General features: G+C 42.6%; 3 protein-coding genes and 1 long non-coding RNA gene across 8 annotated transcripts; 1 reads left to right on the top strand and 3 right to left on the bottom strand.

Annotated features, from left to right (window-relative positions):
- Positions 1-1163: 1163 nt before the first annotated feature.
- LOC115663048 (aspartate carbamoyltransferase, chloroplastic-like) lies at positions 1164-5452 on the bottom strand. 4 transcript variants are annotated; one of them, XM_056308009.1, is made up of 6 exons: positions 5307-5452; positions 2748-3312; positions 2526-2665; positions 2065-2238; positions 1567-1803; positions 1164-1439 (listed from the first exon to the last, which is right to left on the bottom strand). In XM_056308009.1, the coding sequence occupies exons 2-6, from the start codon at positions 3304-3306 to the stop codon at positions 1332-1334; spliced, it is 1218 nt and encodes a 405-aa protein (XP_056163984.1). In that variant the 5' UTR covers positions 3307-3312; positions 5307-5452; the 3' UTR covers positions 1164-1331. The 4 variants fall into 4 exon arrangements, with proteins under 4 accessions (XP_056163984.1, XP_056163982.1, XP_030440963.1 ...); XM_056308007.1 differs by lacking the exon at positions 5307-5452 and adding an exon at positions 4599-4823; XM_030585103.2 differs by lacking the exon at positions 5307-5452 and adding an exon at positions 4316-4742.
- Positions 5453-6829: 1377 nt separating this feature from the next.
- Positions 6830-9686, bottom strand: LOC115665144 (GDP-L-galactose phosphorylase 2-like). The gene is made up of 7 exons (XM_030587032.2): positions 8985-9686; positions 8751-8872; positions 8580-8639; positions 8224-8466; positions 7938-8123; positions 7585-7833; positions 6830-7483 (listed from the first exon to the last, which is right to left on the bottom strand). The coding sequence occupies exons 1-7, from the start codon at positions 9106-9108 to the stop codon at positions 7115-7117; spliced, it is 1353 nt and encodes a 450-aa protein (XP_030442892.1). The 5' UTR covers positions 9109-9686; the 3' UTR covers positions 6830-7114.
- A 9256-nt stretch (positions 9687-18942) lies between these two features.
- LOC130137210 (uncharacterized) lies at positions 18943-19956 on the bottom strand. The gene is made up of 4 exons (XR_008815784.1): positions 19854-19956; positions 19347-19758; positions 19186-19257; positions 18943-19089 (listed from the first exon to the last, which is right to left on the bottom strand). It is a non-coding gene; the product is annotated as an uncharacterized LOC130137210 (long non-coding RNA).
- A 2962-nt stretch (positions 19957-22918) lies between these two features.
- LOC115665124 (uncharacterized) lies at positions 22919-26659 on the top strand. Of its 2 annotated transcripts, XM_030587011.2 has the most exons (5): positions 22919-23263; positions 23803-23959; positions 24574-24624; positions 25369-25461; positions 26296-26659. In XM_030587011.2, the coding sequence occupies exons 1-5, from the start codon at positions 23118-23120 to the stop codon at positions 26353-26355; spliced, it is 507 nt and encodes a 168-aa protein (XP_030442871.1). In that variant the 5' UTR covers positions 22919-23117; the 3' UTR covers positions 26356-26659. The 2 variants fall into 2 exon arrangements, with proteins under 2 accessions (XP_030442871.1, XP_030442883.1); XM_030587023.1 differs by lacking the exon at positions 22919-23263 and having other exon boundaries at positions 23795-23959.
- The last annotated feature ends 1211 nt before the right edge of the window (positions 26660-27870 follow it).

Below are 27870 nucleotides of genomic sequence, written 5' to 3'. Positions count from 1 at the left end.
TTGGCCGATTCCGGGTTAGCGTCCCCCAGAACCGATTCCGGGTTAGCGTCCCCCAGAACTGCTTCCTCCGCACCATCGTACGTCTTATCGAACACCTGGCTCGCGACCCCTTGCTCGGCCTCCTTCAGCTTGTCCTCCGCCTCCTTCAACTTCTCTTCGCCCACTCTCTTGAACTCTTCTGCTGTCGACGGCCCTCTCTCCTCCAAGCTCTCTCCTCCAAGCCACCGCCGTGGCCGTCGTTGTTGGAGTCATTGTGTTGGGTATATTTCTACTTTCAACATGTCAATTAGGAAGCTCATAATAATGACAAGATGACATTTATCAATTATCATCCCACGAAGCATCTAACAAGTACTTGCCCCCCTAATTTTGTTTCAAAGTCAAACCTGATTATCCTATAAATACAATTAGGATAATGTCGTTCCCGGAAATTCCCCTCTATTTGCCTAGTTCTTGTCAGATTGCGCAACAAATGAAGATCTGGTTTTGTGAATCCGAATAACGTATGTCTCCACCATCTACGTGAGCATGTATGTATATTGTGTACATAGTATACGTGTATATATACTGGAATCGTATACACGAGGCATACTCCACCAAGCTTTTTTTTTTTTCCATATAATGGGATTGGCACACAATTTGATCTGTTTTATGTAAGGACGTCCTACCAACCAAAAGAACGAAGAAGTAAAGATACCTTGGTGTGGCACAAATACGCCATTGACGGCGCTAGAGGCTCGAAGATCTTCCATGGCCGAGACGATGCGTAGAGACGGAGATGGTTACCCACCGCCATTTTTGTGCAAGTTAATGCGCACTTACATTCAGTTCGAAGGCATTCTAAGATGCAAGGGGGAGAGAGACAACGATACGTGTTCTTCTTGAAGCCAGCTACGTTGTCGCATGGCCTGTTCGACAGCTCATGCTTCCATGCAAAACTTAGAAACTGTGATTTTCAATTTATAAGAGTAACAAAATCTTAGGAACGTAAAATCTCGTCACTTCCGGAGACCGAACGATCTAATCAGAGCGAATGGAGTCTTTTCTCCGGAGAGGAAAGGCGTTAACCGAGTTCAATTTTCATTTTGAAGATTTTCCTGTCAAATTTCAAAATATAATTCGCTCCTCATTCGAATATTGTGAAAATTTCAAGAATTAACTGGTAAAGTTGAACGAGAAAAGCTTGATAGATTATACTTTCTCCTCAACCAGTGTAGTCTCAAAAACTTCGACATTAATCATGTGATTGAATTGTTTCCCGAAACAAACGAGAAAAACTCAGAAGTTCGCACGTCAAGAACAAAACTGTTGGAAGCTTAAATATTCCCGCTTCACCATCCGACGAGCAAAAGCTTCAATAGAGCCATCCTTATGTACAGACCGTTCTTCGCTTGACGAAAATAGGCGGCCCTGGGATCGTCATCGACATCCACCGTAATCTGCACAGCGTCGTGCAACGAGAAAAAGAACCAAGGGATCAATTACTGCATATCAGAAGCTTGGACTTCACGGGGATTGTAATAACACCGGATCCTTGTACATGAATAGAGAGGGGCGAGAAATTACCTCATCCAGCCTAGGAAGAGGGTGCATCACCACGGCATGCTTCTGCATTGCGTTCATCACATCTTTGTCGACAATGTACTTGCCTCGCGCTTCATCATAGAGGTCAATTCTCTCTCCAAAACGCTCGCGTTGGATGCGTGTTTGATACACCACATCGCACTTAGAAGCCACCTCCATTAGATCAGCGCTCTCTTCCCATTCCACCCCCTTCGATGTCAAGTACTCTTTAATGTCGTCCTGATGAAACAATTACATCGCATAAGCTATGGGGCTTAATAACTTGCATCCTGTTTCCCAATAGCTCAAACACGAGAAGTGAGAAAGGAGCCTTGATTTTTCACAGCATTTTTCCAAATACTAAAAAGACCAAAACAGAAGTACTAATTCATTTTACTGGGTCAAAATACAAAGCATAACTTCTTATCAGTTGGTTTCTGTAAATCTAGAGAGAATAGGAGGCCCAATGAAGATAAGTATGCAAAGAAGATCAGTGCCTACCTTCATCTTGACAACGTCAGGAGATACTAAATAAATCTTCACGCCTTGGTACTTGGCGAGCAAATATGCAAGTGAACGAATCGTCCTTCCATTAGCAAGGTCACCTACAAGCGCTACTTTAATGCCATCCAGCTTCCCAACCTCCCTTTCAATCGTATACACGTCTAAAAGAGCCTGACCCAGAGCCAAAATATTGACATGTCAGGTGTGCCTAATAACAATCTTCATCCGAAAAACAAATACCAATGTCAAAATCAACAAGAAGTATAAGGGTGAAGCTAATCATCACCAAGCAATAAAACTTCAAGAATGCTCAACATCCCTCCTCAGTAGGACATAATGTAATTCAACAGTACAGAGTTTTTCACATATGCCAGATCGATGCTAAAGTAACCAAGAACTTGGTCAATGCTAATTGCATTATCATATAGACACTTATAACAAAGAACTGTAAAGCACGCCTGAGTTGGATGCTGTCCTGGACCATCCCCTGCGTTAATGACAGGAATTCCAGCTGTAGCTGCCGCTCTTCTCGCAGCGCCACTTTCGAAATGCCGCATCACAATAATATACGAATAGCCCTCAACAGTTCTTATCGTATCTGCAAACCAAGCAACGAAATCAGATGCTTAATTGCATAGAAACATCCTAAGTAGTCATGCAGAAACACAAGTCAAATTCACCTTCCAGTGTTTCGCCCTTTGCCGCCGATGAGAACTCGCGCGCATTTTCAGTGGTTAAAACCTCACCACCTAACCTTTTCATGGCAGACTCAAATGAAAGCCTAGTCCTGGTAGAGGGCTCATAAAATAGAGTAGCCATCAAATAACCCTTGAGAATTTGACTTCCAGGTGAATTCTGTTTGACCTTCTCCATGTCACGTGCAACTTCGAAAATAGCACTAAGAGTGTCTCTGTCAAACTGTCGAGCTTCAATCACATCGTTGAGTTGAAACTTTTTTCCAGGCAAAAACGAAGCCCTTGAATTGTCTACATCCATGGCTGAGCAACAGACTGCTTTTCTCTGTGAAGATCTTTCAGTCATAGCCAACTTCAACGGATTTCTACAGGATGACAACCTCATCTGTGTCATATAAGCAGAAAAAGAAACCGCATTACATTGAACCAACTGTTTGCACGAAGAGGTGGATGTATTGAACAGGCATTGGGGGGACTTTCTAGCTTCAGGACAGATCGTTTGCCCTTGTACCATGTACGCAGAGAATGAGGAAGAAGTAGCCATTGTGATCTACAAAAATTGAATCACAATATTAGCCAGAAGAAATAAGATATTTCACATTAGACAAACCGAAACAAGAACTCTTGCACGGTCCGAGTAAACATTCAGATCATAATTAATTTGAATGCATCCCACAATTTGCCTGATTCCTTTTACGCGAACTCTAGGGTCTCAAATAGCGAAATAGCTTCTAGTTGTATCAACAGAAGGAAGCACATTGACAAATTCCTTCTGAGTGGCACTTTAACATAGACCCGTCAATCGGGTGGGTCGGGTTTGGGTTCGACCAATTTTTACTCAATACATTTTAAGTGACCCAAACCCGACCCATATTGCCAGAGAGAGAGATAAACACTAGAAAAAGTTAAAATATATGCATACATACAAACATCTTGTACTTACACTAGCCTAGCCGACTTCAGGGTGCCATATGTAATGTTCATCAGTGCTTAAATATGGAGCTTCATAAACATCAAGCTTCAGTATGGATGTCCAGAATAGTCTTTCACGAGAGTTCAAGGCTACAAACCATTATACTAACCAACATAAACCAAGTTTCAATACCCATCTTTTTCCATTTAGTCAAGTTAAGATAATATCTGCACTTGTTTTTTCGAATACTAACAGGCTTGACTTTCGACTTTACATAGCAAGATAGAGATGACAAACCACACCATCCCAAGCCCTTAACCATATCCTCAACCAAGCAGACAAACCAACTGCAAGCCCCCTCAGACATAAAAATAACTACTTTAAGAATTTTCGGAGTGAGTCAATCACCATAGAAGCAAAGAATGGACGTTTTGTGACGCTAGAACGCACAAATCAACATTCCACCACATTAGGGACTCGCCCTTCAGGCAAGCATATGCAAATAATGAATGGAAGTTCGTGGATGGACCCATTCTCAAGGAACCAAAAAAGAACCCATTTCAGATTCAACGGTATCAATAATTTCTAATTGCCCAAAAGAATTTGAGCAAACGGAGAGGTCAAACAGTATAGTCCTCACCCTCGGAATGTCTGCAAACAAATCTACTTCTGGTTTGGACGCCTCAGTCATAAACACAAACAGTTAGAGGTCAGTCCAAAAGAATGCGCACATTGGCTGCATTACACCCGTTTCGCTACTTAAGGGGCAACAAAGACAAAGGATACTGAATCGTCATTATCATTGGCGAGTGGCGATTGATGGAGTAGAAGAGGGAGAGAGAGAGAGAGAAGAGACGAGCGAGGATCGAATCCGATCGAGCAGAGACTCTCGATGATGATGTGCGAGGATATGAGCGGACGACCTGGAACCACCTTCGAGCAGAGACACTCTCGCTCTCTCCTTCTCTCAAGCGCACTTTGACAATGGCGACCGAGCCATCGCCATCTCCGACGGCGGTGGGATAATCCCCCTCAAGCGATGCGAAGCGATGACACCCCCCTCTCTCTCTCTCTCTCTCTTCAATGCGTAAAAAACGAGTCTTTACTATTAGTTTAGTGGGACTAAAACCCATCATAACCCATATTTCTACTTTGAAGTGAGCTATGGACCCACTTTCAGTAAACACCAGTCAAAATATGGGCTTTTTTGACGGGTCTAACTTTAACATGATCACAGATACCAACTTGTGAAAATAACGAATCAAATCGAACTCGAATTAGACAAAAACAAAGACAGCAAATCAAATCAGACCCCAGGAAGATTCAAGCTTTCACGGTCGAGGTCATCTGCTTCTGGGGTTGCTCTCAGTATCTGCTCTAATTTGCATTACAAAGAAATCTGGATAAGACAGGCAGCTAAAAAGCATCTGAAGATTTTGCCAATGTCCAGGCGAGGCGTGCTCAATCGGGTACCAACGTTCATCTGCTCAGCTGTGCCTAACAGAGTACAAATAATCGAGATAGCTTTCCAGCGCTTCTCAAATAAAGACCGTAACTTTCTCAGCAACGGAGACGCATGCCCCAGATTAAGGCGGTACCCAGTAAGCAATGCGATGGTGGAAAGAGCATACCAACGTAATTCACGGAAGAATCGAAGTGTCTGCTCGAGAAAGAAGGAAGAGACGCCGGCTTGGCTTCGGAAAAAGAGCGAGGTCCGTAGGGCATTCTTGAAAAAAGGAAAGCAATTTCAAACTGCTCTTTAAAACGTTGGGACCAGGAAAATAAAAAGAGAGTTTCATTCAAAGTTAATTTAGAGGACGCGTGATTGAGGGAAAATGAAATTTATCATTTAAAGCAGGGCTTTTGATGAAGTTACCAATGTGGTTCATCAATAGTTCCCCAAAATCAAACCGTCCGTGCGGAAACTCCGAATGGAGAAATCAAACTATGCCAAAAAGATGAAAACCTTTCGCATTATACCAATTAATTCCGTTTGATTTAAGTTTTGTTGATCTTTTATTATGAAAAACAATAATATATATTTATATAAGTCGTGAGTTCATCCTATTCGCATAAAGCAATACTTATATTTTCGCATCGAGGACAATCTCAAGCCAACAATGAATTACAGTGTAAGTGGACGATTCACGTTTTGTGATGAAACTAAACGACATCGCTAGTTTGAAAATCTTTTGATATTGTTTGTATGTCCATCGTTTATGCACTACGAACATATGATACCGGCGATTACCTTAACAAAATGGATAAGCGGATAAATAATAAAAGTATGTTTGGAGAGTGTTTTGAATTTTTCGAAATATTCACCCCACAATAACTTTACAAAACTATAATTACAAATCTATTTTCCTCAAATGATGGAATTGATCTTCTTTTTCTCCCCAAATCGTTGTTACCACATTGAATATTCTCGTTAGAGACTTTATAATCAAGAATTTTACGCCATAAAAAGTGGAGTAAGCCACTGTGAATGGTATCAAACTAGAACTGACAAGACAATTTTGAAGCTTTGTTACTCAAAAAGCAAGATAGGCCATCGCATGTGCTATCATGGCAAGACAAAAAGTTGCGCCTTTGGGCCTCAAAAAACACGAGGCTTCCAGGTTCAATTTCTGTTCCAGTAAGTTATTATAATTCTGATGAAATCTCTAATCTAATGATCGAAAGAAAACCCGACCCAGATTCTCTCGTCAACGATCCGAACCAAAGAAAGTTGCTCGGCATTGAACCGACTCGAAAAGGCTCGAAATTTACGGTGATCCCATGCTTTTTATAGTTTTAGTGTCGAGGCAGATCGCATATGATTCCGCACATTCCTACTCCAATAAATCTGATCAAGTAGCCAGATAATGATCAATGCAGACTGCTAGCCATCTAAGAGGGCCGGGTCCACCTTCTTGAGTATCATTCCAAAGTCTCTCCTAGATGACAGGAAGACTTGTCCTAGATTCATAATTTATATCGACAATTATAGGTGTATGAAACCGACCATTTCCTATTTCAAGAAACTTGTGCACTCCCGAATCGGATGGACTCGAGCAAGAATCTGAAGCATCCTCGAGCGGGATAAACTCACCCGGCCGATAAATCAATGGCATATAGAAGCAGCCAATCTTTACATCCTTCACACGCAAAATTGAGACCAAAGGATCATCCTCTACCAAGCATATATGACTTAGCAGTTCACATAATCAACAGTGGACATCCAAAGAACACGCCCCGGACCACATGAAGAGGAAATAGTACACGGCATACACAAGCAGCTACACTGCTAATACACAGCGTAGCGCGCAAACACGGTTTGCTTATTCCATCAATTAGTAGCATCCACAGGGGGGTACCAATACTGCAATATGCCAACCATGACGGTTGGCTTGTAGATACAGACAGTAAAAGTTCCTCTCCCTCACATACCCAGTTCTCACTGCAGGACCAGGCACTCCTGCGTTCCAGCCACCATTGCAGGGCGAGAGCTCTGCTTCATGACATCAACATCTTCCGGTGCTTGAGGTTCCACATCAGGCTTGTCAATCGTGCTGGGAGTGATGTCCTGCCCACCATTTCCCACAGATGCGATGGCTTCAAATATCAGAGCATTCACTTCTCGGAATCTCTCCTCAGAAAGAGAAACCTCCGTAAGAAGACGCCAAGCATTTTCTTCAGATGCCTCCTCAAAGTCCTTCTTCCTCTTCAGGACCATATGCCCACTGATTTCCCAGACAGCTGGATTCACCTGGGTGTCCAGAAGTTCTGGATTCACTTCCCCTAGAGCTTGCTTCTCGGCGTAGCACTGTTAAGAGATCAATACAGAGTAGAAAAGTCAGCTTCAAAGAAGAACATAAAGGCATAAAAACAGGTAACTAGAAGAGAAGGCAGGCCCGATTTGATTACCTGGGGTAAGAGAAAAATCCGCTTCCCACAATCAGAGATCAGGACATTGTAGGGGATGTTGTTATCTTGGAGGCAAATGCAGGAGTCAGAAACTACATTGGATAGATCTTGCACGGTGTCTCCATCCTCAAAAACAAGACCTCTGACCGGATAATTGACAAGTTCAGAGATTGTAACTCCAGTTTCCAAAGCAGTTAATTTCTGGGTAGGAGCCTTCTCTATAGGAAAGGGAACCGCCAAGTAGTATGCCTGTAACAATTCCACTTATCCAATTAATATAAACATTGCTGTGGCGTAAACAAACTCTATCCAAACTAAATCGATAAGATTAAGATGATAGCCAACATACAAACCTGAAAATGGAGATGATTGATGGTGGCAAAGGCACCCAAGCTGTTGTAACCAAGACGGAAGTATGGATTCCCAGCTTCTGCAGCCATATAGAGTGCAAGAGAGAAGCTTTCGCGGTCAATCCTCTGAGGCAAGCATTCGAGGACGCGAGGAATCAACAGCACATGCCCATATTCAATGGGACTGACCTGTTCAGTAAGGACAACGATCGTGGATTGGTCATTAAGCTGGTTCAAGCAACTTGAAGCGATTTACAAAAGATTTCAGTGCAGGTAAAGGAATTCTTACATTTATAGCAACGACACTAGGGGAGTTGTCCGCATCGATCAGAGCTTTTGGGAAGAATTGCACTTCACCATCTTCACTTGCTTCAAACTGGAAGAGGATCTCCTCCTGCCCAACTTTAGTGAAGTTGAACTTGCTTCCATCAAAGGGCTGGAGGACCTTATCAACACGGAATTCAGTTGGCCTCTTCTTGAGATGGCGACCCTCGTTCAGCTGGGCAATAAATCCTTGCCCACCAGGTATGATCTGCAACAAAATCACGGCATTAATTGAGAATGAACTCATAATCTCCATCAAGTTCTTGAAGTACACATTGTTGGATGAGAATCCCCAATAAAATAGAGAGGCAAGTAAGAGACCTTAGTTTCGCAGGCGGTTACGTCGTAGCGAAATAGGCCCCTCTGCATGCGGTCCTCCCACTACAGTGAAGTTGTAAACCAGTTCAACTCATCTAATTCAAGACTAGAACTGCATAGATATAAACATCATTCCAGATCCATCAATTTGTCGTTCAGCTAAACAAATTTTACCTCCCCCAGAAGGAGCGAGTCGAGAAAGGCAACGGGTGGCTCCGGATTCTCACCCACAGCCAGAGCCTTCTCACCAGCAACAAAGTTCACCCTCTTGAAAGCATACAAAGGGAGCTTCGCCCCTGCTCATACCATACGCCAGACAGTCAAAACCTCTATCCGCTAACCCCACATGCACGCAATTCACAAGACACCGGAGTCCTCACGACCAAACGGGAATCCGCTGTAAGTTACCTGGAATGCAGCATTTGTTGAGGCAATTCCGGCCGCAACCCCCTCCACGGCGAGCCCCCTCCTCAGCTTCCTCTTTCTGGTAGTTCGAAACTACAGTCGGAACCCTCTTAATCCTGAGCATCATCTTTCCTACTCTTTCTAGCTAAGCACCAAAAAGACCCTAGCGATTCTCAAGCAACCGGAACCGGACAGATCGAATTCCACACCCCGGCGACACTAGCCCTAACGAATCAAAGGCGAAACCGGACGGAAGTAATACCGAAAAAAACTTAAAGCCTCTGTGCAAAACAAAAGGCAAAAACCCTAATGGCTCTAGCAGAGGGGAGAGGAGGAGGGGGAGAGGGAGGGGGAGAGGGGACCGCCGCCGGCGAGGAAGAGGAGATCGGAGGGGCTGCCGCCTTCGGAGGGGAGAGCGCCGCGCCCGCCGTGCGGCGAAAGGTTGCCGACGTCCGCGGTCACGCAACGACGACCCTTGCGGCGTGCGGCACGGGCATGTAAGAGTAGCGGCGGCGTTGCTCCGTGTATAGCCGTGATGTCTGCAACTCGACTGTCCCGGGTTTTACCCCCCCGCCGGCCTGCCAAAAACCCTTGATGCGCCGGTGGTTGGTCGAGGCCCGCCGGAGCGGCGGAGGAGGGACGACGACGACGACGACGATCGGAGGCCCCGGCGACGGGAGAGGTCGGGAGGGAGAAAGGGAGATTGATGCAGGAGGTGTGTGTGTGTGTGTGTGTGGTGAGGCTGAGGAGCGGAGGTGGCGTTATATAGATGATATGAGGGGAGAGAGAGAGAGAGACAGGTGGATGTGGTTATGGTTGTGGGTACTGTGTTTGAGTGGACCTGGTGAAATTGTGACTCTCTCTCTCTCTCTCTGAATATGGGAGAGAGGGAGAGGGAGAGGGAGAGGGAGAGGGAGAGATGTGTGTGTTTGTGTGTCGTGCGTTTCTGCGTGCTCTCGCTTGCTCGCACGAGTACGATCGGGTGGTGGCTCGCGAGGAAGAAGATGGACCGCAGGACAGACCGGATGGACGAAGAACGCCCGGGATCCTTTTCCCATTTTCTCTCGTTCTCCTTGACACATATCTCGTTTTCTTAATAAATTAATAACAATTTGGCACGGTGCTTCGCAAATCAATAGAAAATTAGGGGCATAAATCATAGGCCTGAATCGAAAACTTTGCTTTGCGATATAGGATCCGCCTGGTTCGACAACGTTTTTTTGGAAAAATGCAAAAGTCTTTTGAAGTACGTTGGGATGCGACTTTAACTTAAATACCGTTTGATAAAAATTACACTTGTGAATGGCTTTCGTCGTTTTCTTTTTTAAACTCTCAAATGGCAAGACTCAGTCGCCGACGTCCAGATCTAGCCGCAAGACAGCTTTACCTGAGATTGCACGACCTCAAGCGTCCCTTGGGTCGCACAACCTAGACAATGCTTGAGATTGCCCTACCTCAAGCGGTGGTCACTGACCTCCGTCCAGCTACTCTATGCAAATCGCGGAGAAGATGAACAGTGAATAGGGCCAAGATTTGCATTTCGAGAATGCTACTTTTCAAAAATACCTTCAGACCTACTTTGGGTAAAAGGCTAATGTAATTGCATTTCCCCAAAGTTTCCCAAAAAACAAACCAAATTCATTTGCATCTGTCCAATGAATTTTAGAGTCCTAAAGTCCATTCCAAATGCTGAACCAAATGGAGCAATAATCTCCCTTTAATATGGGAATTTATCTTTTTAATTAATGTTCAACTCTTTTTCCAAGTACGCGTGCCTGATTTATTAAGTAGCGAATTATCATTCTCACCGACTCCAAATAACAACAATTATGATTAGTCAATTTCAAATCATCCTCGAGTTCACATCTCCGTATCCATCAGGGGTGCTCGTCTACGTTAGAGTTCGAAAAATCACGAAGATACTGCTCTCGCTACAAAATAATTATAATATTTATAAAGTTATTATTTACTCATTCATTTTTGTAAGCGGTATAAATAATTATTTTTAACAATATATTTTTAAAATTATTTATTTTTCGCTAAATAAATCGCGCCCTGAGCCACGATGGAACCATCATTTGGAAATTGCGCCGTTCCCATTTATGACGAATCCAAAGAACCTGACGAGGCTTATCAACCCTGATTGTGTGTTAGGTGTGAAAATTAACAATTAAAAATTCTGCATAACTCTTTATCTAAACCATCTTACTTAAGTTTCCACGTCCGTGTATGATGACCGAGGTAGACTTTGACTTGTTGACTTGCTTCGCGATAATTAATCCAAAGCATCGCCCGTACTACAAAAGAGAAAAATCATCATCAAGTCAAAGGTCAATCCTATGATATTGCAGACTTGCAGTTCCTGCTTTATTCACTTTAACTTTTTTATATATTTATTAATTTATTATAATCTCTCTTGGTTTTTTTTTCGCAGTCAGGGCGCATATACTCCGAAGGTGCTGCTGTATTTACAACCACCCATTTTTTGGCTTGGAGAGAAAAAGCCCGAGGTGGGGTCCATCTCCGCCCCCCCCCCCCCCCCCAATTGCCCACGCGCGTCCGGAACTTCTGAACGCACGCGCGTGAGTATCTTAATCCCGCCCTCGCGCTGCACGTTGGCAAAATATTCGGATTCCGATGCTAAAAAAGTCTTTGTTAATTGTGAATGTCAGTGTTGGCCGTACGTGACAGGAGTTAATAATTTAAATTTTTTATATGATTATAAAATTTGGGATTGGACTGCGTGGGAGAATCTTGCGATAAAGAAAAAGGGCGACTTTAATATAAATTTCGCCCACCGTCCTGTCCAATGTCTACGAAAACAATTATATACTGGGGAAAATGACACAAACGGTCTCTGAATTTTAATTTAATATATATTTTGATCTCTGAACTTTTAATTTTTTCAATGTAATCCCTAAAATTTAATAAAATGTGCAATGTGGTCCCTGGACTTTTAATTTGTTCAATATCATCCCTGAACTTTTGGTACATGTTCAGTTCAATCCCTGAACTATATAAAAATGTTCAATACAGTCCTTTCCATTAATTCAAGTTCAGGGAGTACATTGAACATTTTTACACTCTCACACAAATTATATTGGATACGTTGTCGAAATTTTAGAAACATTTTATGGAATTAGCTTATTTAGGTACTGAAAGATCTGCTATTATTCAAAGGCGTTGAAGCTTTGAACAGGGTAAACGCGTGCATCGTTCGTTCAAATCCAAGTAATCGCATAAGAGTTCTCTAAGCCGATAAAAACCGAGTAGCACATTCCTTCCTGCTATGTCTATGAAGTCCTCTAATTCGACTATCATGCTCTCAGGGAAATATACGAAAACACTAAAATCGATAAGACCGAGATCACAATTTATGTGTATCCTACAGGATTCACTAATCGGCGCGTTCCTTGAGAGGCTTATCGCACTAGAACGCCCATTCATGTCAATTTATTAATCGCCGATCACTATCGATACGTAGCTTTATTATATGCATTGTCGGAACCTCGCTTACTTTCAAGAAAAGCTAATGCCATTCAAAGATTAATAGCGGAGAGCAAGTTAGGTCAAATACATTTGGGCAAATTTTTCCAAATTAATAAATACTTTGGTTTAATACCACAAAAAAACTTCAAACTATATCCATTGTGACATAAATACCCCGAACTTTTTTTTATCACTAAAAAACCTAAACTTGCTTATCATGACACAAATACCGCAAATTTTTTTTTGTCATAAAAAATCCCGAACTTCTACCGGTGTGACAATATATCTCGGATGGAACTAAAATAAAATACATTTATAAGTTTGAGTTTATTCGTGATGTAATTTTTTTTGGGTATTTGTGACGTAATGGACAAGTTTAGGGTTTTTTGCAATAAATTTTTTTTTTCGAGGTATGGGTTTTTTGTGGTATTATTTGCCCATATACTTTTCCACGAACTTATGAATTAAGGAAAGACACGTCTATGAATTACGAACGCTGAAATCGCTCGGTCAATGAACAAGACAAGAGAGTCGTTCGGCAACAAGCACTGCGTGGCTTCCTTTCGTTGTAAGGGTCTGGAATTTTAGGGCGGAAGCTCGGAGTCGGCTCGACAAAACAACAGTCCACCTTGGGAAATTTCGTCAGTCTTGCGTTCGGAGAAGCAGAAAAAAATCTGAGGGCCAGGGGGGGATTTTGACCCGGTGCGCGGAAGCTTCTCCCCGACCAGGAGGCTCGGCGCAGCCCCGACATCCCGAGCCTGGCGGAACGCGGGAAATTTCGTCGCGCGACGTGTGAGCGAGCCGCGACGCTCACGTGCGGCACCCCCCACCACGACCGTCTCGGGAGGTTGGAATCTGTCTAGTTGAGTTTGGCAATGAGACACAGGGCATTCTTGCGTGGACGGTACAACATGTTGCCGTGCTCGAGTAAAAATCGTGCTAATACTTCGTTAAATTCACTGATGACATTAGCACGATCCTTCGTAATCCCGTATAAACGGTCATAAAAGAATTTTGATAGGGTATATAGAGATACACATGTTTTCACCCTTCTCAAATGGGTGGATTGAATTCTCTCAAACATGAATTCCTTACTTATCCATAAATAAAAAAAGTGATATTTGTAAGATCTTAAGAAATCTCAAGGTAAAATTAACGTATCGGTAACTTTTGAATAAGTCTTTTTTTTTTTATCAATTTTTAAAGTAAAAAACACAAGAATTACACGCAATCAAAAATATAAGAAGGGTGTACAATTTCTCTTGAAACCAAGTGAAAAAGGTACGAGAAAAGCTCACCCGAATTTCTCATCGAAAAAGAACGAGAAGATATATAGAAGAAATTTAAAATGATCCGAGACGTTATAATCTATACAAATATATATTATGATCCTAGTATTTATCATGGAGAGTGAAATTTGTTAAAGCAAAAGGACCCCATACATATGGTACCAACCATATAGGTTTATGAATGGCACTGATGACATTAATTTTTTTTTTTGAATTTCTCTTATCTTTTAACTCTCCTCACTTTCTGATCTTTACTCCGACTCTTATAGGTCACGGGAGTCATACCAGTAGAGCCGCATGCCTATTAGTTGATGTCCATTGGAAGAAGCATATGTTCGACAATTCGGAATACTCGCGATATAATATTATAATTTATATTCGGGAAAAAACCACCAAAAACCCCAAACTTTGCCATCTGTGACACATTTACCCCGAACTTTTTTTTGTGACACCAAAAACCCCGAACTTTGCTTTTTGTGACACATTTACCCCAATGTATTTAGTCCATGGGCATTTTCGTCTTTTTTGCTTTTTTTTTTCCTTTCCGGCGAGGGGGGCCTCGCCGGCGTCGGGCGAGGGTTGCCCTCGCCGAATCCGGCGAGGGGGGCCCTCGTCGGCATCGAGCGAGGGCGGCCCTCGCCAGATCCAATGAGGGCGGCCCTCGCCCGACTCGGGCGAGGTCGACCCTCGCCGGCGTTGGGCGAGGTCGACCCTCGCCGAGTCGGGCGAGGGCCGCCCTCGCTCGCCCGAGCGAGGGCGACCCTCGCCCGGGCGAGTGAGGCGCCCGCCCCGATCCGGCGAGGTCGACCCTCGCCGGCGTCGAGCGAGGCGGCCTCGCCGGCGTCGGCGAGGTTCGCCCTCTCGGGCGAGCGAGGCGGCCCTCGCCTAAGTCGCGAGCGAGGGTCGACCTCGCCCGAGTCGCGGGGGAGGGTCACCCTCGCCGGGCGAGCGAGGGCGCCCTCGCCCGATCCGGCGAGGGCCGCCCTCGCTCGACGTCTGGCGAGGGTCTGACCTCGCCAGATCGGGCGAGGGCCGCCCTCGCTCGCCCGTGCGAGGGCGGACCTCACCGACGCCGGCGAGGTCGCCTCGCCCGGGCGAGCGAGGGCGGCCCTCGCTGACACCGGCGAGGCGGCCCTCGCCCATCAGCGAGGGGTGACCCTCGCTCGACGCCGGCGAGGTCGCCCTCGCCCGGATCCGGCGAGGGTCGCCCTCGCCCGATCTCGGCGAGGGCCGTCCTCGCCCGACTCAGCGAGGTCGACCCTCGCCGCGTCGGCGAGGGTCGACCTCGCCCGAGCCTGGGCGAGGGACGGCCTCGTTCGCCGAGGCAAGGGCGAACCTCGCCCGACGCCGGCGAGGGCCGCCCTCGCCGGATCTGGCGAGGACCATCCTCGCCCAACGCCGGCGAGGACCGCCCTCGCCCAACGCCGGCGAGGCCCCCCTCGCCGGAAAGGAAAAAAAAAAGAAAAAGTAAAAAAGACGAAAATGCCCATGGACTAAATACATTGGGGCAAATGTGTCACAAAAAGCAAAGTTCGGGATTTTTGGTGTCACAAAAAAAATTTGAAATAAATGTATCACAGATGGCAAAGTTTGGGGTTTTTGGTGGTTTTTTTCCTTTATATTCGCTCGCCTATTTATCAAATGAATTATAAGCGGTGCAAAAGGAAGTGGGAAGCAATGTGCTTTTGTTTGGACCGAAAAAGGGCGGGCGGATTAGGAATCTTTTGCCGGGGCATCAAATCGATCCGCCGTGCTCGTGGAATAATCCTCTGGACCTTCTTTTGTCCGCTCCCCATGTGCTTGACTTGGACCATCCGCTCGCTCCTCACCGTCCGATCGGATCTGGCCCCCTTCCCTTCTTCACGTGCCCAATCCATTGGAACTTTTGAATTTAGCAGGGATGAGTAGGCTTGGAAAAGTATTTCGGAAAATCATATGTTGAGTTTTTATTGCGTATTTATTAGGATAATCGGTTCCCGATTTGATCCGATTCTACCTGTTTTCAAAATTAAGAACCGAGAATCGGGCTGATTGGTCATAGAATCGGGAACCAGATCGGACAATCGGTCACTTTTTTTTTTCTCCACTATTTTTTTAGAAAAAGATCTCTGCGAAAGGACCCTAACTTCTACGATAAACAAAAATTAAAAAGCAGATTTATAAATTGCGGATCGAAAATAATAAACTAAACCCTCCAATCATTGAGAGATAATGATTATTTTTTAACCATGAATGATCAAACATCATTAATGATCCTCAAATTGAAAAGGCGAACCAAAAAACGTACTTCACTGACGATTTAGTTTATATTTTACTAATTTTTTTGAAGAAATAAAAAAATGAAAATATATATGTAGTCGGTGAATCAACCGGACACCGGTTTCTCTTTTAGAAACAGGGAACCAGATCAACACTCCCGAGATCCGGACGAAACCGATCGGTCCGAGCAAATTCCAATTTGGGCAGTCCGTTTTGCATACCTCTAATATTTATATTTGATCACACATGCATTTCATCGGATGCACATCATTTTTATATAATGGTGGTGAACTAATACGAAAAGATCTAATTTCGCGGAAAGAGAAAAGTAATAATCGAAAGAAATAATATTTCGAAAATGCGAATACATGAAATATTATCTGATTTAGGAATTTGATTTGCGATGATCGACACGCGGAATAAAACGGATAAGAGCTTACACTAAGTTAATAGGCCTACTTAAGTTAATTTATTACTCATAGCTTAAAATAAACACATTCTCTTTTTCTTTTAGATTTCCCGTCAAAATTAATTAATAACTCGAATTATTGGAATCGTGAAGCCACTCTGCATTTGAGATAAATCTAAAAAAGTTCTTTATGTTTTACAAAATTCGAAGCGAGTAATATTAAGTAAAGGCGAAATCCCCGCTAATGAAAGAATTAAAAGATAGGGAAAAGCGAGACTGACGTGGCATATGACATGGCTATATAAACATTTTTCTAGGACAGGCGAGACTGATGCGGTGCCAAAAAAAATTAAAAACAAAGAAAAAAACTATAAAAGCCAATTAAAAAGATACTATTAAGAAAAAACAAAAAAAAAATTCCTAAATCAGGGCTCCTCGACCTCGGGCGTCCTCAGGTCTAAGGGCATCTAAGGTCGCTCCATCACTAATATAGTCGAGCATGGCCGAAGAGAAATCGACATTGGTGATGGTGGCAACGACGGCAAACATGGGCTAGGTGCAAACGAAGGGAGAAGACAGAGGAGGAAGGAAAAAAGAAAACAAAAGAGTTAAGAAACTGAATATTTCATCCACTTTAATATGAGTTGCCATATTTTTGTCACGTGGCGATTCGTTAATTCCGTTTGCCTTTCATTATTGACGTAAGCCGTCGCGTAGAATTTTTTAAGGCATTAGTATCATAATGGATATAATATAGAACTTTTTATGGTATTTTCCTTAAAAAGTTAAAAGGATATCTTCCCTTTATTGACTTTTTCAAGTGACCAAAAATATCGAAGATGTCGAAACTATTTGTATTTCAATCTGCTTCCGCCAATCACAATATAAGCAATAATAACAGAGGTACTGTTAACGAGTGTTCCTCGGACACTGCTTTCGTACATTAAAAATGGAATTCACACTTCTAAGACATTTTAAAAATTGGAAGAATTATATATTTTAATAAAGCCACTTATTTCAAATAGTAAATTTTAGGCAGGGGGTGCGGGGCCAGAGGACAATTTTGTGGTCCAAATGTGTTGTACGATCGACAAGAACCTAGGCCTTTTCTTATTTCTCATCGTTTTGCTTCTCTTGGCCACGTTCGTTTGGTCTGGGATTATAATGGCAATACTGCTATTAACGGCAAACACACTTAGGTTTCATTTATCCAGCGAAAAAATAAATAATTTAAAAAATATCTTCCTAAAAATGATTGTTTGTATCGTTTATAAAAATTAAAGAACAGAAAATATTTTCATTGCCCATGAAAATATCTAGACACAAGTTATTATCTATAATAAAAAAAAATTCATTGACTAATTATTTTAAACTATTGTCTTTAGAAAAGTATTTTTCGAATTATTTATTTTTTTGCTAAACAAATGGACCTTTAGTGGGCGAACGTGACGGGACCAGGTAATCTCATCTCAAAGGACAGCCTTATCCGCAACCACCTCTTCTCATGCCAAATCAGGCCCATGAAAATTCGGTAAGGGACAATTCAGTACTGAAAGACAAGCTCAGAGGCTGTAGCTGGTGCAGAGCGCACATGGCGATTTGTATTCTTGCCCTCCCACGTTCGCATGTCTGTCCTTAAGCCTTTGGTGCTCCCTTGAGCAGCAGTTCTATGGTCCACCCGAATGATGGATCCTCGGACTGTAACGGACCGTTACTCCTATACAAAATGTATAATGAACAGAAATTCGAAGGTTTCACGATTGACTGACGGATGGGATTTTCTCTTTTTTCTTTTTCATCTGAAGGTCATCGAGGGATACAGATATGTTCATCAAGAAACCTTAGAAACGCCCGTTCCCATGATACCCTTCGAGTTGCAAAATAACCCGGTAAGAGAATGGATCTGATTGATGGTCGAACACGATAGGCTCGATGCTCGGGCCTAACGGGGCTCCTCCTAGTAATCAGGGTACAAAATCTCCCATCTAGACCCGTTTAATGTTGTCCACAGGTTACATTCCTCTCTGTAAATACTGTGGGCGAGAAGTTACCTCGCCGAACGGGTCGATTTCAAGAAGGGAATTGCTCTGCGAGGCTTGTTCATTGAATTTCAATGAAAATCTACCGTGCTTGCCCCGCCTGGACGATGGACTGCCATACAAGGCTAGTCCTGTCGAACTCATACATAATCACATTCCAGATGAAACAGGAGCTTAACCTAGCCAATTCTAGATGGTCTGAAAAGAGATGAAAAGAATTGCATGGGATGGGGTGTAGACACGCGATGATACGACAACATAGTCTCATTGAAAGCAGGCTTAATTTGCAGTCGTAATCTAGGTCCATTTAACCAACTTTGGCATTAGAAAAAAAGTGAGATTTGTCAGTTGTTAATCGAGTTTAGACAAATATTTCGCCATTCACCACTTTTTTGGGTCAATGAGGAATCCAATTTCCATCGAAAAAGACTAGCACACAATGCAATTCGAACATCATGGCCGCAAATATTTAATCCACGGAGCTATCAAAGAGGCCAACCTCCAATTGCTGGTCCAGAAATCGGGCCTACGCCAATTGCTAACCACTAGTATCCCGGGGCTGCTGTCCAGCAACAAAAATCTTGCTATCCAACTACGATGGAGCACATCTTCACCCTCTGTGACTGGACCAACAATATATGGTCAGACCCGAGAATCCAGATGGACGTATCACCGATAAATCTAACAAGGATGGACAAATGGATCGACGAAGCACTCACCAAAAGCTCAGTACAATCGGGTCGGGAAATGCTTGCAGGAGTCCTCTGGCAAATTTGGAAGGCAAGGAACGCCTGGGTATTCAATCAAATTAGTCCAAGCTCCGGAACAATTGTGGAAGAAGCTGTTTATCTAAACAGAAACTATCGGGAGCAAAACTTACCTGAATCGAGGAGCTGGACAGCGAAAGCTAAGACAGAACGTTGGACGCCCCCAGAACCTGGAATTCTGAAATTCAACGTTGATGGGTCTTGGATCGAAGGTAAAACAGAGGGATCGGTGGCTGGGATATGCAGAGATTACAGGGGAGTGATTATTGTGGGGTTCGCCAAATCTGTGTCTGCTTCCTCCCCGCTGGAAACTGAAGGCAACGCTGTAAAAGAAGCACTTCTCTGTCTGCGGGCAGAGACAGCGCAGAAGAAGAAAATAGCAGCAGAGAAGATTAGCTTACAGTCAGACAATGAAGCCTCTGTATTTCTCGCTTATAATCCGACAGAAAGCCCATGGGCCTTGAGAAGCCTTTTTGTTGATTGTAATGTACTGCTCTCCCAATTAAAGGCGGTTTCCCTAGTCCACTGTCCACGAAACAGCAATCAAGCAGCAGACTGGATAGCCAAAAATCATCAAAAAGGATTTCTACCATCCAACTGGATGTCTAGACCACCCCTACCTCTATGGGATTTATTTTGTATTGACTCTAGTCATCTTCTCTCTTGTGATACGTTTCCTAGTGTTTGAATGGAAAGTAATACTTCGACCAAAAAAGAAAAAAACTACGATGTCTCGTATCCACTGAGCATGCAGCCCAATTGCAAAGGAATTCAATGGAGCAGAGGGTCCACTTCTGCACTCTGTAGAGAGGTAGAGTAAAAGTCTAAGAGAGAGCAGAGTTAGAGTATGATAAACAAAAAAAAATAAATTACAATGCCATGTGAAAACAGAGCAACATGAAAATGAAATTTTATGATCACGGATCGTAAAATATGTCTAAAGAGATCGATCTATGCATCGTTGACTTATTAGAGTAACATGAATATTCTAGTCCAAACTCGAAATTCTTTAGTAAGAGGAAATAAAATTGGCAACAAATGTATTATCATGGATGCAATACTTTTATTAGGGTGTATTATACTTCCCCCGAATTTTGGCATTTATTGTAAATTGCCCCATAACTTTTTGAAATTTGCAATGTCCTTCTAGCGTTGACTTAGATTATTTTTCAGTTGAAGTTCCAACTAGGGGTAGGGTGGCCCAGTTTTTACCCTCGAATAGGAACCGAACTAGAGGGGCTAGTTTTTAGATTTTTTGGAATTGGCCCACTTAGTCCTGGAATTAGTCCAACCGGTTGATGTGGTTCCCGAGTGGGTCAAGAGAACCGGTAGGCATGTCTTTTTTTTTTTTTTTTTTATCTCTTTGACTTGGGTTGTTTGTGCATATATGGATAGAGGATTCTTTAAGGTATGGGGAGAGTATTTGTGGTGGCTCTTGAAGGGAATATCTACCGTTGCCAGCACTACAAGACCGACCTGGCGATTGGTGAAGACATTGCTTCCAAGGTGGGTTCTTCGGTTCTTTTCTTCGTTTTCTTCTCGTTGATCCGTCAATCATTGCTTGGTGAGGGCGTGACTGAGAGAGCCGACTGAGAGTTGAGCAAGAGGACTCAGGCGAGAGGGTGGCGTCGAGGCAAGAGTGTGAGTCGCGAGTTGTCGGACACCATCCGCTAAGTGAAGACTCCTTTCGATTTGTGAAGATTCAAGAATGGATTAGGGTTTTGTGAACAAAATGGGCATCGTGAGTTACCGTTCAGGTTTGTGAATAGAATGAGAGCGAGCATGAGCCTAAGACTGATCGCTGGCCACTAGCCACTAAGCGAAGACCTCTTTCAATTTGTGAAGATTCAAGAATGGATTAGGGTTTTTTCTTTTAGATTTGTAAGAAATAAAAAAAAAGACGGTTTTGTCCAAGTGGTCCCAGGTGGGTGGTTCCACATTTGGAACCAGACTAAAATTCATCAATTTCAATTTTTAGGAATCATCAACAGGATTGGTGTCCTCGAAAATCGCCCAAAATCAACTAGTTTCTTTTGATCACCCCTGCAAGTGACTTATTTGCTTTCTTATGGAGGGAAATCTGCCCCACAACAAATAGCGAATAACATTTTATCCCCTAGACTTGGTACATCCGTGTGGCCGTGGTGTAGTCTCTACTAGAGGTTACAACTTGCCAAACTGGTTCTTCCCATCACACAAGAACTCTTATACTCTTTTTTTTGGTCGGACTCTTAGACTTAAAGTACTTATGATGATATAGTATGTTCAGTAATAAAAATTTGGCTCATCGTCACGTTGCGTCAATGTTTAACACTCGTATTATGCGTTCTTATAAACTGATATTAGCACCAAAATAAAAATGTCATAACTTGCACTTAACAAGAAAAATAATTGACTTACATAGTAAACATGTTAATTTGTCTTAACAAACATATTGTGCATATTATATTGTGTCTTGTAATGCCAATTTTTTTCTTTGCATTTCTTAATTTGTTTTATGTCTTCACCCAATATTGCAAGCCTAAGGGGTCAATTTTTTAAAATGACATACAACTTTGGTTGATTTCATGCTAACTCTTAAAGTTTGGAGGCCATTACCGAAATTAAATGTAAGTTTAGTTGTTTGACTAGTTATTTCTAAAGTATGGGCTAGATTCGAAAATTTACTAAAAGTGCGGTCCTTTTATGAAATTGGCCAAAGTCAACAATAGGAAGGACATTGTAACCGATTTCAAGATTTTAGAGAGAAAATTGCAAAACTTAAAAAAGTCAGGCCAGCGACTTACATTAGCTGCCAAAACTTACGGGACGAAAATGCAAGTTGCTTTTGCTGTTGGACGGATTTGCCTTTTGTGAGAGGAGTCAATTAATGACGTGACAAGCACATAATGGCACTTCGTTCGAAAAACGTCGAGTCAACATTAAAAGGGATGTCGAAACCGACCTCATGGCCCAGGTTGGTTTGGCTTTTTAGATATGAGCCTTGGGATATGCAAAAGCCTTTAATCTAAATGATTTTTAAAAGGATATAAAATAATCATGATTTTAAAAAAAAAAAAAAAAAAAAAAAAAAAGCAAAAAGACAAAATACCCATAGAAAAGGTAAATGTATAAATTATGTTTTGATAAAAATTTTTTCCCTTTTAAAAAATATTTTATGTTTGATAAAAAATTATTTGTAAAGAAATTTTGTGTTTAGTAGTGTTCCATAATTCTTTTTTGCAAAGGGCTCTGGCTGTAATTTTTTTTATTAAAAAGAATTCAATCCCTTTAGCGGCTCCTTCGATCGTCGGCCGAGGGTTAGGCGGTCCTCTCTAAGGTCGTGCGACCCAGGCGACCGTCGCCGACCCCTCACCGACACTTTGCCGGTCAGATATGGTCTCGTCAGCCCTCGTCGGCCGCCCTCGCTTAAAGAAGATGAACAGCAGCAACGAGGGACAAAATTGAAAGACCGAAAAATTGGTGATGGTAGTTTTGGAAGAAAAAAAATTCATTTAACCCTCGTTTCAGCCTTCTCAGTACTAGCATTTGGCCTAAATCCCCTCGGAAATGGTTGCCGAAGGACCCGAAATTTTGTCTCGGGGGGACTTTCGGGTCCTAAGGAGTTTCGAAATGCCGAATCAAACACACCTTTAATCTCTAAAGACAAATGAAAACGTGCAATTAACGGCAGAGAGAGAGAGAGAGATTGGGAGGAAGAGGAGGAGGAGGAGGAAGGCCGGGGAGGAACGAGAAGTGAGTGGGGGGAAAGCATCGGAATCCAACCGACCGCCCCCACCCTCTCCGATCAACCAATCTTCTCCTTCTCTGCGCAACTCTCCCTCTCCCTCTCTCTCTCCTTCCGTTTGGCGGGCGCCGTGCATTGTTTGACCGTCGACGTCGCGATGAACGAAGTGATCACGGCCTCCGACGCTTCGTCCGCCTTCCGATCCGCTTCGTCGCGGCCGCCGCTCGTCCCCATGAACTCCCCCCTCCTCTCCGCTCTGCTCTCGCTGGCTCTCGCCCAGTTCCTCAAGCCATTCACCTGCTGGTAACACACCCTCTTGGCATCCCGCCCCTCTTTGGCCCCCTCGTGGGGAATTTGGTTTCTCCCCGTGAAAGCGCCGAGGCGCTGATTGAGCTCGCCGCGTTCGTTTTTGGTTCGTGTCGAGCCTGGAGTCACTGAGGTCATTAGGAAGTCGTTCGGATTGAGTTTGAGGTCATCGGATGCTTGATAAAATTATGACGGGCGTGTTTAGTTCTCTGGTGATCGAATTGCTTTCCTAGATTCTAGCGCTGTGGGCGTCCGGGTTTTCTCTTGCATTTACATTCTAGCGTTGTTGCTGAAGCAGTGTTGGTCAATGATTACGTGGTGTGCTAAAGAGCCGAGCGCAGGAAAGCCTTCTAGGATATGTTGGGTTTGACTTTGACAAAGCCCTCTGGAAAGTGATTTTGTTTGATCTCCTGTTCTATTCTATCGAATTTATCTTATTTTGTGCAAACATTACAGGTTTTGTCACTATAAGAAAAGTTTTGGGCTTTGTTTCTCTTCCCAAATTCTCGAATTTCACAATGCCATTTAATGTGCAGGCTCAAGGAGAAGAGATGGGACTCCAGGAAAATGCTTGGTTCAGGTGGAATGCCATCATCACATTCGGCTACTGTTACGGCTCTTGCTGTCGCTATTGGTTTGCAAGAAGGACTCGAAGGATCAGCATTTGCTATAGCGGTGGTCTTGGCTTGTGTTGTATGTAATCAATAACCAGGTCTTGTTCAGTTTCTGGTGATGCATGCTCTGACAGTGTCAACAATTGGAAGCTTCATCCTCATCTAACTTGTCGCATTATTTTCCTTTGACAATTGTAGCCATAACAGCTGATGGAGGACTTTTTTAGCTGAGTCCTCCTTTATTTTTATGTCACGTTGAAAGAGCAAAGATATACAATTTTTACTTTCAGGACTCGTCGGTTTGCTTGTACAGCTGCAAAGCTCTACTTTATGCAACTTTTGCTCGCATTAGCTTTAGACATGGCTATTAATATTTATGTCATTGCATGGAAAAGAGAATAAAATTGGGAAGCATTTGTTACCATCAAACATGTTCTGGTCAATTTATGTAAAATAAGCTAAATTGTGGGGCTGATTGCCTGATAGGTTACCCATCCTCAGCCTGCCGCTGAGAGTATTGTCTGTGTGTGGGGCTAGTCTGTTTGGTAGTGCGTGCGTGCGTGTGTGGGGGGGGGGGGGGGTTCTGTTTGTCAGTGTTGCATTCATTCCACATTTCCTTGCAGTTGAGTTTTTTGAACAATAATGAGTTACAATTTATTAGCCTTTATAAACTATCATCGGAATGTTTTACAGGTCATGTATGATGCTTCTGGTGTAAGACTTCATGCAGGTCGCCAAGCAGAAGTAAGTACATTTAATCCAATTCACAGTACCTTATTTTCCGTAGAATTTGGAGCATGTCACTATGCATCTTTTGTTCGTAGGAATTCTTACGATAGATTCTTCTTTTCATCACCAATCTCAGCCTATCTTCTGTGATAACTTTTACCTTCTTTGGATAAGCTCTTGATTCTTTGTCTTTAGTCACTGATCTATGTCCATCAGCATTGTCCACTACCGTGTGTTAACTATCTCTAGTTCAATTCAATTTTGTAGTATTACTAGCTATATGCAGTGCTCTTGTGTGTCATCTATGGGGAAAAAGTGCATTGGAAGTCCTAAATCTTATGTACGAATGCAATCAAGTCCTAAACCTATTAATCGATTCAATTTGGTCAACATTTTTCAAAAAGTGCAATCAACTCTTACATGAGCATTACCTAAAATTGTCTATATGTCCCTTGAAAATTGCCTATGCGGCATCCTTAAATTTCACTTCAACAAGTTTAGGACTTAATTGCACTCTTTAGAAAAGGTTTAGGACTTAATTGAACCAATTGAAAGGTTTATGACTCGATTGTATTTTCTGCTAAAGGTTTGGGACTTTATTGAACCAATTGAAGGGTTTGGAACTCGATTGCATTCCATACATAAGGTTTAGGATTGGTGGTGTAATTTCCTCATTATATGGGTGTGGGCCCGAGATTATATTGGTTACCTGCACTCTTTTCTTGCCGTTGGTTCGTAACTGTGTCATTGTTCTTGCAGTTGCTAAATCAAATTGTGTGTGAACTACCCCCGGAACACCCCGTGTCCAGCTTTAAACCCTTACGAGACTCACTGGGGCATACGCCCGTTCAGGTTTGACACACTCTTTCATGCGGAAATTGTTTAAAAAATGAGGTCATCTGCATTTGTTTTGGTAATGAATTGATTTGTTGGTGAATATTATTGAACACTCCGAGGCATGAGATTTTGGAGCTTTATACTGTTTTGCTGCACGTGAATGATGAGATGATATATCCATAGTGTTTTCAAAGCCCATGTTCTTTGAAAAGACTGCATGTGGCAAGGTTACCTTGTCGTTTTAATGTGAAATTTTAAGGGGACAATTTCATCTAAGATTGAACTTATCTAGTCATGCCTCATTGTGAATGAGATTCCTTTTAATTTTGGGTCTGTTTCTGTAATATTTTATGGAGAATTGCAGGGATCAGTGCTTCATGATAAAGTTGACTTAGAGGATGGTATTGTGGCAATAAATTTTTAAATGACTGATGAGAAAAGTGTAAACTTTATTTTGGAGGTGTAAGATTACGTAAATATTAATGAAGCTATGCTTTTTAGATAGGACAAAGGGTTTTTCAGGAAATAGATTTGTTTTGAGGCTTTATGTGAGTCATCGTGTCCGAAGTTTGATGTTTCAATCAATTACATTTTTTCCTAAATCGATGTTGTTCCTCAATAACATTGTTACTGTGGCAGATGAATATTTGGTTGTACTAGGAGTGGGCTCTTGGTTTGCAACCTGAGTTTTGTCTGTTTGCTGTGCTCAACTTTAATATATGAATTAGAACCACACGTCCGTGTAATCACTCTTCAATTGAGAAGGTTGATTCTTTATGGCCAGAAGTAAAAGCCTGGTCTTGAAACACGAGACACGTTATTTCTTTTACCTGCTTTGTTTGCCAACAGGTTGTTGCAGGTGCCTTATTGGGATGCGTTGTTGCATATCTAATGAGAAGTCCCAGCTGAAATTTGGCCTGATACTGGATAATCTTTTGTTGGGAGTTGATGGTGTACTTCGACAAAGGCTCTAATTTTGACATCAGTCGCCAACATTTAGTCGGATGGAAAGAAACGTGTGAATGGGATATCTTCCTTAAGTGGGAAGATCTAATTATCGTGATTGTTTAGCGTCTTAATGTGTGAAATCCCAAGACATGGGCTAGTTGCATGTAAATTTGGTGGCAATATGCTTTCGTTAGTCTTCTTATTTCCTATTTGCGCTTCTAATCACAATCTGAGCCGACAAATACAGCTTTGAGCTCCTTACTATTCACACTCGAGAACTTTATGCAAAGACGATTGGATTAGATGTATGGAATGGACTCCTATATTGAATGATTGCTAAAAATCTGTTGAAGGACTAATCTTGCAACTGATTGCCCTTTTCCTTAATCTTTCCTCGTCAGTTGAGCTCAAAGTCGCGACTAGTTGAACTTCGCTTTGTTCTTGTTATGCTTGAGATGCTCGGGTATCAGAATCGGTGAACCTAAATTGTCTGCCTAGTCACGCGAAAGTGAAAAAAATGCTTCAGACCGTGAATGCATTTATATGGTCATACACGATAAATTACTGATGCAGAGTTGTCTATGGTATCTTAGTTTGTCGAAAGTCAAAGTTTTAACTTCAAATTGAGCTTGTACGGAGATTCATGGTACTTTATCAATGTGAATGCAAACTTGATTGAACTCAAGTATATTATCCGATTGAGTTTGTCATGTTCTGTTGCTCACTACACTATGGGAGTTAAACGTTTTGCAGTGACAGATCTTATGCATGGCCTCATTTAGACGGTAAAGGCTAGAGAAGAAAATCGTGGCTAGTTAAGTCCCTTCCACGCAGTAGATCCAGTGAGGCACATAAATGTAGAATGAGAAATATCAGCTAACGAACACATCAAATCAAAGCAAAAGTAACCTTACACATTCTATAACGAGATGATCACAGTATTCAACTAAATTTTGCACCAATGAAAGAACTGAATGTTCATGAATACGCTCCTCCGGTGACTTGCTGAGTTTACGAGTTATTGTAATCTAGCTAACAGAATTCGCGACTCTATTAGAGCTGACAGCCAAGATAAAATGGAATACACACCAGAATTCTTAAGAAGAATAGGACACCTTAACGACAATCAAATGCTCATTTTAATAAAATTGTAGCTACAACTCTTAATGGCAATGTCTTTCAGATCAAAAGATGATGGGGAAAGAGTCGAAGCTGCTGACAGTCCATGCACCTTCCACCATTTTTTGTTGACTGTGGTTTCACAATGTATTGTCCTTTCAGTGTTGAAAGACGCACCGGTTTCATCATGTAATACGGGTTCCTAGTTTTGACATCATGCATATGTCTCGCCCTGCCTATATGTCACGCTATCGTCATTACTGTAGATGTGATTCGATCAACCTGAATCGCATTTTCAGTTGAGAACGAGCTACCAAATTGGCAGGGCAATTCCAATGCCAGCAAGGTAGAGAACGG

This window comes from Syzygium oleosum, unplaced genomic scaffold (genome assembly GCF_021117445.2).
Source record: "Syzygium oleosum isolate NSW1041296 unplaced genomic scaffold, Sole_v2.1 Sole_v2.64, whole genome shotgun sequence".
In the NCBI taxonomy this organism is placed as follows: domain Eukaryota; kingdom Viridiplantae; phylum Streptophyta; class Magnoliopsida; order Myrtales; family Myrtaceae; genus Syzygium; species Syzygium oleosum.
This window is presented reverse-complemented; position numbering and strand designations above follow the sequence as displayed.